Source organism: Palaemon carinicauda, chromosome 8 (assembly GCF_036898095.1).
Source record: "Palaemon carinicauda isolate YSFRI2023 chromosome 8, ASM3689809v2, whole genome shotgun sequence".
Taxonomy (NCBI): domain Eukaryota; kingdom Metazoa; phylum Arthropoda; class Malacostraca; order Decapoda; family Palaemonidae; genus Palaemon; species Palaemon carinicauda.
Window position 1 is genome coordinate 83,106,281 of NC_090732.1, and position 13,417 is coordinate 83,119,697.

The 13,417-nt window shown below is 43.6% G+C and overlaps 1 protein-coding gene across 1 annotated transcript; it reads right to left on the minus strand.

The window, feature by feature from the left end:
- Positions 1-11,674: 11,674 nt before the first annotated feature.
- LOC137645343 (uncharacterized) lies at positions 11,675-12,741 on the minus strand. Its single transcript, XM_068378155.1, has 2 exons — positions 12,516-12,741; positions 11,675-12,327 (listed from the first exon to the last, which is right to left on the minus strand). The coding sequence occupies exons 1-2, from the start codon at positions 12,739-12,741 to the stop codon at positions 11,675-11,677; spliced, it is 879 nt and encodes a 292-aa protein (XP_068234256.1).
- Positions 12,742-13,417: the final 676 nt, after the last annotated feature.

Sequence of the window (13,417 nt, forward strand, 5' to 3'; positions counted from 1 at the left end):
GACTCAATATCTATATGTAGCAAAAATTTTGTCAACATTTGTCGAGTAGTTTTGACGTAATCCTGTCCACAGACCCAAACAAATAAATAGATAAACTATAATCCCGATCCGGATCATCTCCAAAATTTAATAGGATCGTCCATGACCTAAGATTTACATGTTGTGAAAATTTCGTCAAAATCTGTTGGGTAGTTTTGATGTCATCTTTAAAATGGCGAAAAATGAAAATCCGGATCTACAATCCTGATCCGGATCATCTCCGAAATTTAATGGGGCCGTCCATGACCTAAGATCTATCTGTGGTGAAAATTTCGTCAAAATCTGTTTAGTTGTTTTGACGTTATCTTAAAAATGGTGAAAAATGTAAATCCAGATGTAGAATCCTGATCCAGATCTGGATCATCTCCAAAATTTAATGGAGTTGTCCATGACCAAAGATCTATCTGTGGTGAAAATTTCGTCAAAATTTGTCGAGTAGTTATGACGTAATCCTGTCCACAGACACACAATGGAGTCATCCATGACCTAAGATATATTTGGTGAAAATTTCGACCAAATCCGTCAGGTAGTTTTGATGTAATCATGTCCGTAGACACAATGAAAATGCAAATTTGGATCTAGAATCCGGATCAGCTTCAAAATTTGATGGGGTCGTCCATCTCCTAAGATCTATCTTCTGTGAAAATTTAATCAAAATCCGTCTTGTAGTTTTGACATAATCCTGTCCTCAGACACAGACGAAATAATAAATCAACTAGAATCTGGATCCGGATCCGGATCATCTCCAAAATTTATTAGAGTCGTCCATAACCTAAGATCTATCTGTGGTGAAAATTTCGTCAAAATCTGTCAAGTAGTTTTGATGTAATCCTGTCCACAGACACACAGACAAATAAATAAATAAACTAGAATCTATATCCGGATCGGTATAATCTCTAAAATTTAGCGGAGTCGTCCATCGCGTAGTATTGACGTAACCCTGTCCACAGCCACAAGAATAATGCAAATCCGTATGTAGAATCCTGATACGGATCCGGATCAGCTCCAAAATTTAATGGATTCGTCCATGTCTTAGGGTCTATCTTCGGTGAAAATTTCATCAATATCAGTCAAGTATTTTTGACGTAATCCAGTCCACAGGCTAATGTCCACGGACACAAATAAATAAAGCAACTCGATCGCAATACCTCATTGGCGGAGGTAATAATAATAACTGAGAGTAGTTAAGTACTGAAAAAAAGACAATAACGCAAGAGCGTGAGGGGTAACAGTGCATGTGTTATGGTGCACTAAAGCTTACCTACGGGCATTGTTGGTACTTCAAGATATCAAGGAAAAAACGAGGTAGCACACAAAAAACTTCATGATGAGCCTAAAAATCTACGATATATTTTTTTCACTGTGTAGCTTACTTTAATTTATCAATTTTAACTATACTTTCATTCCCTTGCCTGCTATTTTCGCAGTTATAATGTAAGTAGCCCTGCAATTGTGGTTCCTCTGCATCATTAGAATCTTCAGAGTAAAGAGTTATCGCCTCTAACTTTGAACATCTATCTCAATATCGTCGATGACATCTACCATTTTTCATATCACTAAGCAGAGACTCCGATGGTTTCTAATTGTAGCAAGACCCCTGCCGTGCAACAACTTGACTTGCAAGCATTCTGGTTGTAACAGCGTTTATTGGTAACCTGTTTGATTGCTTGTTTTTTTATTACACATATCTAGGAAACATTCAACCGAGGCTGATGAACGAAGTAAAAGTAATAGATAACACATAAACATTATAAGACTGTAAAATTTAGTGTTATTATTCCCATCTTTGATATCAAGTAATTCTTGCCATAAACTGAATGGTAACTGGTTCGAATTTTCAAAGCTTAACTTAGTATAATAGACTTGCCACTATTCTTGTAAATCATCAAGGTCTGCTTCTTTTACTAATGTTTGGAAATGAAAAGCCAACTGTACAATTGATTTGACATTTAACTGTGGCGAGAGAGCAACCTATGGATCAATAATGCTTAGATGAGGTAGAACACCCTCTTTTTTTTTTTTAAAGGATATCTCTTTCTTATTTGCACAGTTCAATTAAAAACATTTGATAGTCGGCAAGGAACCTATTCTTATTTTCCCCAAGAGGTTCTCGTAAAATCAAAGCCTCACACCTTACACGAACACTTATAACGTCTGCATCAATGTATATTGATACATCCGCAGGATTAATCACTGTTTTTATTTTTAATATCTAGCACTTGTTTCTTAACAATCCTTGAGAGAATGTTGCGATATTCATCATAAATTGGAGAGTAGAGCGTGTTTAATCTGAATTACTCAGCTTGAAACTTTTAGTTTATTTTGTCAACTTTGCAAAGAATGTAGTTTAAAAAGAGTAACATGTGTTTAGTGTCTCGATTTATTATTGTTTTAAAGATGCGAGATGTTCCATCTACTTTGTATGAAATAGATTCTACATGATAAAGAAAAAAATATAATGTAAGGACATCCCACTGCTCAAGAACTTGGGAAATAACTTGGACTCTTAACAGCCACTAAGTCTAAAAGTTTTAGCATTTTTGCTTAGGACTTTGAATACCTCTTGAATCAATTTGAACTGATGCTGACGATTTCTACTTCAAGAAAAGTAACAACAAACATTCTTTATAAAGGATTCAATAAAAGATGGCAAATGAACACATGCTTGACTGGCATAGAGTGCAAAAGAGTGGCATACACAGCCAAGAATTAACGCAGGGGATGTCTTTCTTTAAGTGGGCCTGAAAACTATTATGAACACCTATCATGGTAAGACAGTATACCAACCGTGTGTCACACGATCGTACATAGTTCATTTTGTGTATATATTATTCTTGTAGCTTCGCTCTTCCCTCGCACTAAAAAGAACCAGAATAAACATGTCTGCTTTTCTCCTCTGTAATAGTGTCTGTTTTTTAACATGGAATTTCTTGTTGCTTTGAGCTTTTGTATATAAAGGAGAGTGTTCTATAATAAATTTACTCAGTTGCTTTCATATTGTCTTTGAGTCACAGCCTTCTCTTGGCTCGTCACATTGGTGACCCCGGAAGTCGACTCGCTCCCATCGCCTTCTAACCCCCCCCCCCCTCCCCCCTCGCTCGCCCCTCCATCGTTGGTACTATGGCGAACTCTACGGAAGTTGGCGCTGCGGCTGCCCCATTGAAACTTTCATTGTTCGCCAGCGGAGAGGCGTTTACTTGGTTTCAGCGCGCAGAAGTCCAGTTTCGCATTAAGGGCGTGACTCGCTCAACCACCAAAGCAGATTATGTTCTCGCGGCGATACCCGAGGACACCTTACCGGAAATATCCGACTGGCTTTGTGAACAAGGAGTCACCCCAATAGCGTATGACGCCCTCAAAACATACCTTCTGCAGCAGTACTCGCCGTCGCCAGCCGCCCGTATAGCAAAGCTTTTTTAGCTCTCGCAACAACCGTTGGGGGACCAAAGGGCTTCGCTTGCCCTCAGGGAAATGACCAGTATCGCTCGTCTGCAACCTGCCGCAGACAGTTCTCCTTGTGAGGTGAGCCTACTTCGTTCCCTTTGGATACGCCGTTTACCCAGACCTATACGCGTTACCATACCCAATGTCGATAGTTTACCAATAAAGGACTTGATGACCAAAGCTGATGCCCTTATGGACAGCCACTTCAAAACCTCCATCAACGCCTCCACCACTGACGAAGAGGATGCCTATTCAACGTCAACCGAAGCTGACGTGAATGCCGTAGGACATACATGCCTACCCCGTAACGTGCCGAAGCGGCGATAAAGCCACTCACCACCCGCCAATCGCTCGCGCCCCAACAAACAACTTCTACAGCCACTTACTACCTCCCATCCGCCGCAGTTTTGCTACTACCACTTCAGATTCGGGGCAACCACGAAGAAATGTACCAAGGATTGTCAGTGGCCAAAAAACGTGTAAGTAAGCCATCGCTCGTGGCGGTGGCCTCCCGTGTTTGTAATCTTTTCTTTTTACATGATGCAGGAATGGGCGTGCGAGTTTTGGTAGACATGGGTGCTTGTCGTTCTCTTTTGCCAAGGGAACTCTTCAGGACACGACGTAGTCTGTCTACGTCTGCCGACATCTGCTTGGTAGCTGCCAACGGATCTGCGATACCCACCTACGGTTACAAGAACCTCACATTATCGTTCAGAAACGGTAAATTTAATTGGAAGTTTCTCGTTGCTGATGTCACATTGCCAATCCTCGGTGCGGATTTCCTCTCTCATTTCCACCTTCTGGTCGATGTCACCCACCGACGATTGGTCAACGCAGACTTCTACTTGTCGACACCTCTTCAACCCACCCGCTCTAACTTCGCTCTCCACATCGGCGCACCCACGGATGCCTACGCCCACCTCCTCACGTCGTACCCGGAAGTTTTCCGTCCAGAACTTCGCCAAACGCCCACGGTTCCTGCCAAGCACGGCATTTATCACCATATCAAGATGATGGGACCCCCAGTCGTCGCAAAATTCAGACGTCTGGCACCGGAACGATTGGCAGCCGCCAAACAGACGTTCGCCGAAATGGAGAAAATGGGCCTTTGCCAAAAGGCCTCCAGCCCATGGCCGTCACCCTTACACATCGTTCTGATGAAAGACGGCTCCCTCCGTCCGTGCGGGGATTACAAGCGCCTGAACATGCAAACAGAACCGGATCATTGCGCCCTCCCATACATTGCCGACGTGACCTCCTACCTGCACAAAGCAAAGGTTTTCTCTGCACTCGACCTCCTGAAGGGGTATTATCAGGTGCTTATGAACCCAGAAGACATCCACAAGACCGTCATCACCACTCCGTTTGGTACATACACCTTTATTTACTCCTGTTTTGGCCTTCGTAATGCTGGGGCCACGTTTCAACGTCTCAAGGATGGCATCTTAGGGGACCTCCCTTTCTGTGTATGTTATGTGGACGACATACTTGTGTTCTCTTCCTCAAAAGAGGAACATCTCCGTTACCTGCTCATCGTGCTCGACCGCCTGCAACAAAATGGCCTTGTAGTCCGGTACGACAAGTGTACCTTTGGCGCCAATGAAGTGTCATTCTTAGGGCACCGCATCACTCCTGAAGGAGTCCATCCCCTCCCTGAGAAGGTAGCAGCTGTTCAGGACTTCACCGCGCCCTCAACCGTCAAAGCTCTGCAGGAATTCTTAGGCATGATCAACTATTATCACCGTTTTATGCCAGCCATTGCCGCCACTCTTGCTCCCCTCTATGCCTCCCTCAAGGGCAAGCCAAAGGACCTGAAGTGGGGTCCCCTTCAAGAAGCGGCCTTCTGCAATGCAAAGAAGGCCCTATCAACTGCTGCGGATCTCACTTCTCCTATCCCACATGCCCCTCTCCTTCTCTCCACCGATGCCAGCGACGTCGCTATTGGTGCAGTACTCGAACAGGTGGTCAACGGCTCGCCCCGCCCATTGGCCTTCTTCAGCAGAAAACTGTCCAAGGCAGAATCGGGTTATTCTACCTTTGATCGTGAACTGCTGGTGGTGCACTTGGCTGTCCGTCACTTTCGCCATTTCTTAGAAGGTACGCCCTTCGTCATTCACACAGACCACATGCCTCTGGTGCACGTCTTCCCTCGACAGTCTGACGCCTGGTCCGCCCGGCAACGCTGACATCTCTCCGCCGTGGCTGAATACAATTGCACCCTTCAATACGTCCTTGGGAAAATGAATCCCGTTGCCGATGTCCTGTCAAGAAACATGTTGGCTGCCGTTCAACTGGGATTGGATTACAACGCCCTGGCTGAAGCCCAACGACAGGATCCAGAGTATCAAGCATGTAGGACATCCTGCACGTCCCTCCGTTGGGAAGACCTCCCCCTCGAAGACTCCAAAACCACCCTCCTCTGTGACGTCAGTACTGGTAGACCGCGACCTTGGATTCCTGCTCCCATGTGCCGGCAGGTGTTTGATTTCATTCACGGCCTTTCACATCCCTCGTGCCATTCTACTGCACAGCTGCTGAAGGCAAAGTTCATTTGGCACGGCATTTCTAAGGATGCTAAGGATTGGGTCCGCGCCTGTACTTCTTGCCAAACTTCCAAAGTACATTGACACACGGATTCAGGAGTGGGCACCTTTCCTCAACCTCAGCGTCGTTTCGCACACATTCACGTCGACGTTGTAGGCCCCTTACCCACATCACAAGGACATTGTTACCTGTTTACCGTCATCGACCGCCTGAAGCCATTCCCATGGAAACTGCAATGTCCGCCTCATGTACATCTGCCTTACTCTCAGGATGGATTGCAAGATTTGAGCATATTACTTCTGATAGGGGTACCACTTTCACCTCTCAATTGTGGACATCATTAGCGAATCTCCTGGGCATCACCCTACATCAGACAACGGCCTACAACCCCGCTGCCAATGGAATGGTTGAACGTTTTCATCGCACCCTCAAAGCAGCTTTGATGTCCCGCTGCAAGGATTGTAACTGGTTTACTCAGCTTCCCTGGGTCCTCCTGGGACTAAGGACCACTCCTAAAGATGCCCTCGACGTCTCGGCAGCTGAAATGGTGTATGGCGACCCGTTGGTCGTCCCTGCCGAATTTCTTCCTTCTACAATCTCCTCCGACGATCTCCAGCGCATACGTCGTGTCGTGGGAAAATTTACTCCATGCCGCCACACTTACAAGGCCCCAGCGAAGCATCACATACCAACAGACTTCCACTCTGCAACGCACGTCTTCCTGCACAACGACACTAGCAAGCCACCGCTAACGCCCCCTTACACGGGCCCTTTCCTTGTGATCCGACGCAGTCCGAAAGCATTCCTACTAAACATTCATGGCAAAGAAGACTGGGTCTCCATTGATCGTCTAAAACCTGCTTATCTCCTGCCAGATGACCCGCCTACAGCTCGCCTCTCTAGATCAGGGTGCCCTATTTAACATGTACAGTATGTCATTTTTAGGGGGGGAGCCATGTACCATCCGTGTGTCACACGATCGTACATAGTTCATTTTGTGTATATATTATGCTTGTAGCTTCACTCTTCCCTCACACTAAAAAGAACCAGAATAAACATGTCTGCTTTTCTCCTCTGTAACAGTGTCTATTTTTGAACATGAAATTTCTTGTTGCTTTGAGCTTTTGTACATAAGAGTGTTCTATAATAAATTTACTCAGTTGCTTTCATATTGTCTTTGAGTCACAACCTTCTCTCGGCTCGTCACACCAGCTACCGCTTGCAAAACCTATGATGTTTGTTAATTGTATATCTTTATTTTTCAACAATTATTTCATACTGATGTTCAAACCTCTGCACTACCATCCTCAACTTTCACAATGTCTCATAATGCATCTACATGAATGACTACACATTTTTGTCAAAGAACCTTAACATTACTGTTAATATCTGCTATCCTGAAATATCGGTGCCTTCGTCAATAATAAGAAAAAACTTATTCTCTCTACATGTTTCTCCCATGCTATTCTGTCTTGGCATCCCATAAAATGCTTTTTTCATAGTCATTTTCCTAGCTGTTTCACATTCGGGAAACGTACTTTTCATTACCTCAATAAGATGACCTTCCGTTGAAAAATCAATCCCATGCCTTACCATAAATGCACATAAATTTATTCTGAGGATCATTAATGAGCGGTCGCCGCCAACCAATGATCCACGGATCACTGATGGTCCGTGAAAATATTTTAGCGGTCCGCAAAAAATTCCGATATAATTTCAATTTTGATTTTCTTAATCCTTTTCAGGAAACCCTAATACAAATTGCACAGAAGACAGAGAACCCAGTGTTGCAAATTTAGCATTTTAGGCAGATTCAACATTGAACATTTGAATCCAGCATTTAACAGAAAAGAACAGAAATAATTAACTATTAACAATATTAGGATAAAGAAAATCAAACATCATAAATACATTTTTCCTGATGTAATGTATGCCTACAGAAAAATTTAGGTGGGATGACTGTCTACGAGCCAAAGACAATTTTATTTGGATTTTATGAGTGCTTGGATTCAAATGTCAAGGTGAAGGTCAAGGTCACGAAAGGGTAGAAAATGTCTTTTTGCTATAACGTGGTAAATCTTTTATCCGATTTGCATGGAACTAGTGCCAAAATGTGCATAATTCAACTGCCTATCTTGTGATATGTAACATGATATAGTGATGTCAATACTCTTGTTTGTGTATTTATTTGTTTTTACTTCTCTGTGCGTTCGTTAGTTGCATAACTAAAAAAAAAAAAAAAAAACATTTAACCGAATCTCATGAAATTTGGTGGGATGAATGGTCATGAAACAATGACAATTTAATTATATTGTGCAAGTGATTGGGACAAAAGTCAATGTCAAGGTCACGAAAAAGTAAAAAACGTCTTTTTGCCATATCGTGACCAATTTTTACCTGATTGGCATGAAACAAGTGACAAAATGTCCATAATTCCATTGCCTACCTTGTGATATATGTGTTTTGAAATCAAATACCCACAATATCAGTTTATTTTATTTGTTTATTTATTTATTTTTTTTTTTTTGGTGACAAAAGTTGCGGTGGTGAAGGTATACGCTCTACCGAGTGCTCCTTCCAGTTATATAAATGTATTTACCTTTTTTTTTTTTTTTTTAATTCATGTTAGTAGTCCGCCCAATTTATTTATGCATATAGTGGTCCGTGAAGTTTGGAAGGTTGGCGAACATTCTACTGGTATCTTTATGCAATTCTTAATATTTCCTTTTTCTTTATTTCATAGTTTTTCCCGTTTACATGTTGCTCTGTGGCTTGTTAATCCTGTTCTATTGCAATTCTTCCACGGGAAGTCACATTACCTTGCAATACACGAAAATTTTATCATGTGGATCAGATTTAATCTAATCTTTTTACTCATTTCAGGGTTGTTTAGTCAATCGTTATTGAATGACTACCCTCTCCACTGTGGAATACCAAACACAGTTGCTGGAACGTTGGCTTTATTCAGCTTAAAGTTGTGCAAGGTGTTGGCCAAGCCGGTACAGGGTTAAGAGTCTCCATGTTGCCGAGCAAGTATACAAACACCAGCGCTCACAGTTACCAATTCACACCGCATTCACTCCTACTGAGAAGAAGAATGTACAGTACAGTACACATTCGCATCATAAAGCACGAATTCACTCAGATTTTACACCAACAGCAATTCGTATCACATCGCATTTGCATTACAAAGCTCACCTTATGGCATTATAAATTTCACATTATTCGCATTAAAAAACTCATTAGTACCTATCATATTCCATAACTAAGCTCATCTCACTTACATTATAAAGCTCACCTCCTTCGCATTACAAAATTCATTGGCAACAATGGGCCTTATCACTACTAATTCATAGTGAACACAATGACATAAGGACACTTACCACCCATGCTACTCCCACTCATTTCCTAGGACAAAATCTGAGAGATAGCCAGGAGGGCGCCAAGTGCGACTTGTGGGTTGAGGCGCCTCTGCGGTTGGCGTTTCTGCATGTGTTCCTTTCGACTGTGCCTTTCCTGGAGTGAGAGGTTCTGTGGTTTGTTGCGATTCAGTTGCAGGCTCCCTCCCGTGGTCTTGTTGTGTATCCACTCGACTTCTTTCCGTTCTCAGGCTGGGGTCTCCAGGTGGGAGGGGTATTCTTTGATTGATGGGAGTCTTACCATTCTCTCGCATGTTGAAGAAGTAACGGCTTCCTTCATCGTGACAGGTGTTTAGACTGAATACTTTAGCTGCAGGAGCCAGGTGACAAGTCGACACAGTGGATTCCTTGCTGTCTTGGCGTGCAACCTGAACCCATTGTGGGTTGACATGCAGAAGTCTAACTTCCTTGACCTCAGGTTTGCACTTGGATTTCCTAACCATTTCTTTTGAAGAGCTTGCTCATTTTCTGTCATCCACAATGGAGCCGCCTGGCCATATGTTGCTTTCCTGGGGTGCAGGAACATGTGCTCATGCGGTGTTTTGTTCATAGCGACGCACAGAAGGGACGTGATGCTGTGTAGTGCTTGATCCAGGACAGCCTCCCACATTTCTATAGGGAATGAGAGAGAAGCAAGAGCTAACCTTACGGTAAACCACAAAGTTCCATTAGCTCTCTCGATCTGGCCGTTGCTACGGGGTTATACACAGTAGCTTGTAGCCACTCCACGGTCATGAAGGAACTTATGGTACTCTGAAGACACGAAAGCAGGTCCCCTGTCTGAATGAATGTACTCAGGCAGGCATCAAACTGAAAAGAGAGTAGACAAACATTTAATGGTGGTACTCGATGAGGTGTCTTCTGTTGCAAAGGCGAACGAAAATCTGCTGTACTCGTCGATTATGTTGAGAATGTATCTGTTCTTTGTGGTGGACGACATCGGACCTTTGAACTCAATAGCCAGGACCTCGAATGGCCTGGTAGCTTTTATCAATGTTCCTGTTTCTTTTGAGAACTTAGGTTTGATCTCAGCACAGGTTTGACGTTTATGTATGACATTCGAGCTTCTTCAATGGTAAAGGGTAAGTTTCTCTTTCGTATGATGTGGGTCATCCTTCTGATTCCTGGATGACACACATGCTCGTGAAGCTGAGTCAGCTCATCTCCTTGAGTACAGGTAAGTGAAGCCACACATCCCGAGGCACGAGAGAGAGCGTCTGTTATTTGGTTCTTCGATCCAGGTATGTATGTGATGTCGAAGTTGAAACAGCTCAGTCCAGCCTCCACCGCATTATTTTTTCATTCTTGATTTTGCCATGGTTCTTGGCGCCAAACATAAAACACACCGACTGCTGATCAGTTATGAGTCTAAATTTCCGTCCTAGCAGAAAGTGTCGCTATTTCTTGATGGCTTCTACGATAACATATGCTTCGCGTTCCACTGCCGATTGTCGTTTCTCCGATTCTAAGAGCGAGCAAGAAAAGAAGGCCACCGGTTTTCCTTCTTGTGTCAATGAGGCTGCAACGGCGTCAGCAGAGGTGTCTGTTTCGACTACTTTTTGACTGCTTCGTCATCTATATCTGCTAGTGAAGCTCGAGATATTTCATTCTTCAGTTCTTTAAGTGCTTGTTCTTTGGATTTGGCTATTGGGAAAGTTTTCACTTCGACTGGAGGTCGAATTTTTTGGGAGAAGTTTGGTACCCACCTCGCATAGTGGAACAAGAGTCCCAACGTTCTTTTGAGACTAGGGGGTACTGTCTGGAAGGTTCATCTTCAGCAATGGTCTCATTCTCTCCGGGTCAGGTAGGACTTTGTGATCATTCACTACATGGCCCAAATTTGAGATTGATGTTTGAGAATAAACACTTTTCTTATCATTTATGATAAGTCCATACTTAAATGAAGTTTCTTGAAAGCGTTTCAGATTTCTGCTGTGTTCTTCTCATGTGTGACCGCAGACCATGATGTCATCAATGAAGGCGAACGTACCTTCTAGTTGTTCCTTGGCAATAATTTTGTCGAGAACTTGCTGAAAGCAGGTAGCCCCGTTGGTTACTCCAAAAGGCAAGCGCGTGAATTCGAACAGCCTTCCATCCGCTTCGATTGCCGTGAATTTCCAATCAGCCATGTTCAATGGTATTTGATGATATGCTGCCTTCAAGTCTATGAAGCTGAAGTAGCGGTAAGTAGAAGTTTTCTCAATCATCTCGGTGATACCTGGAACAGGCTAAGCAATTTGGTTGGTGAATCTGTTTATGGTTTGCGAATAATCTATGACTAATCTTTTCTTGTCACACTGATCAAAAACTACCACTTGAGCTCTCCACGAACTGCGACTCGGTGTGATGATGCCCTCCTCTAGCAGCCTTTTTACTTCTTTCCTGATGAACTTGGAGTCCTCTTTGGAATACCCTCTGGATTTCACCTGTAGCGGGTGACAGTAGACTGTCAGATTGTCGAAGATGGCTGGCGGTTCAATTTGAGCCTCTATCAGTGCACAAGGTGACTGGATGTTTAGCTCTAAAGGCGGTAGCGTCCCACCAAAGTCTACGCTGACTTGCCTGTGTAACTGTAGGAAGTCATGTCCCAAAACAATAGGAGCCACGCAATCATCCATCAAGTACAGATAGAACTCAGGGTATACTCTTCCACTTACAGCTGAAGAACAAGTCACTGAGTTCATAGCCTTAGTTACTTTGGCATCTAGAAAGCTTTTAAATGCTCCAGTGTCGACCAGCCCGTCCAGAGCCTCGCCTCCGTTCAGTCTTACAGGTAGGACAGTTCTGTACACACTTTGTAGTGCAGGAGAAGCTGCAGCCACAACGGCTCCAACCATGGAAGCAGAGGTGGACTGTGGAAGGGTGTCTGGGACTATTCCAGCTACAAGATTAGAGTTAGTTGATTTACCATTATTGATCGTTTTCTTTGTGACTTGCAGACATGAGCATAATGACCTACCTTCTGGCAGTTGGAACATGAGGCTTTCTTGGCTGAGCAATAGGCTCAGGGATGTAAGGATCCTCCACAAAAGAGGCACCTTTGACCGCTAACGGTGGTAGCACACTTACTTGGATTAGGGGAATCACTCATTTCGATCAGAAAACTGTTGGGATCCATTTCGGGTTTTGCCTGATCATCTATCAATGCTGCCACTGTGGTGTTGGTTTCACTTGCATAAGACGTTGAGTGCAGTTGAGCCATTTCTAGTGCATGGACCTGTTTCACAGCAGTGGGTAAGTCCAAGGATAAGTTCTCTAACAGTCTCTGTTGGATTGCATTAGATGCCATACCCATGACGTATGAATCTCTGATGGCCAGTTCTTCAGCCTGAGTGGCTGTACAATCAGTGAAGCTACATTACGAGGCCAGACCTTTGAGATTATCTTAAAAGGCGTCTAGAGTCTCGCCACTCTGTTGCTTGCAGGTGGCTAATTTGTATCTGGCGAACACCTCACTTTTCTGTTTCACAAATCTAGCCTTTAACAGGCTTATGGCAGTGGCATATGTGGTGGCACTTTTAATGATCTTAAACAGTTTACAAGATATGTGAGCACGAAGCAAGGACAACTTATCTGGATTTAAGTCCGGGTTGATGGCCGCACAGAACGCCTCAAAGTTATCATGCCACATGATTCATTTGTCATCCACATCGGCTGATTCTGGGTCCACGTCAATTGGGCTGGGCCTCAGAAACTTGTCCAAGATGAATATAAGCCGAATAAATTGTGGAATACCAAACACAGTTGCTAGAATGTTGGCTTAATTTGGCTTAAAGTTATAGCAAGGTGTTGGCCAAGCCAGTACAGTGTTAAGTCTCAATGTTGCCAAGCAAGTATACAAACACCAGCGCTCACAGTTACCAATTCACACCACACCCACCTACTACAAAAGGTGGCACCTCAATGCCAATCAAACCAAATCACAGGTGTGTAGGCTACCCAATTCCAACTGAACAATAGCGAGGCAAACA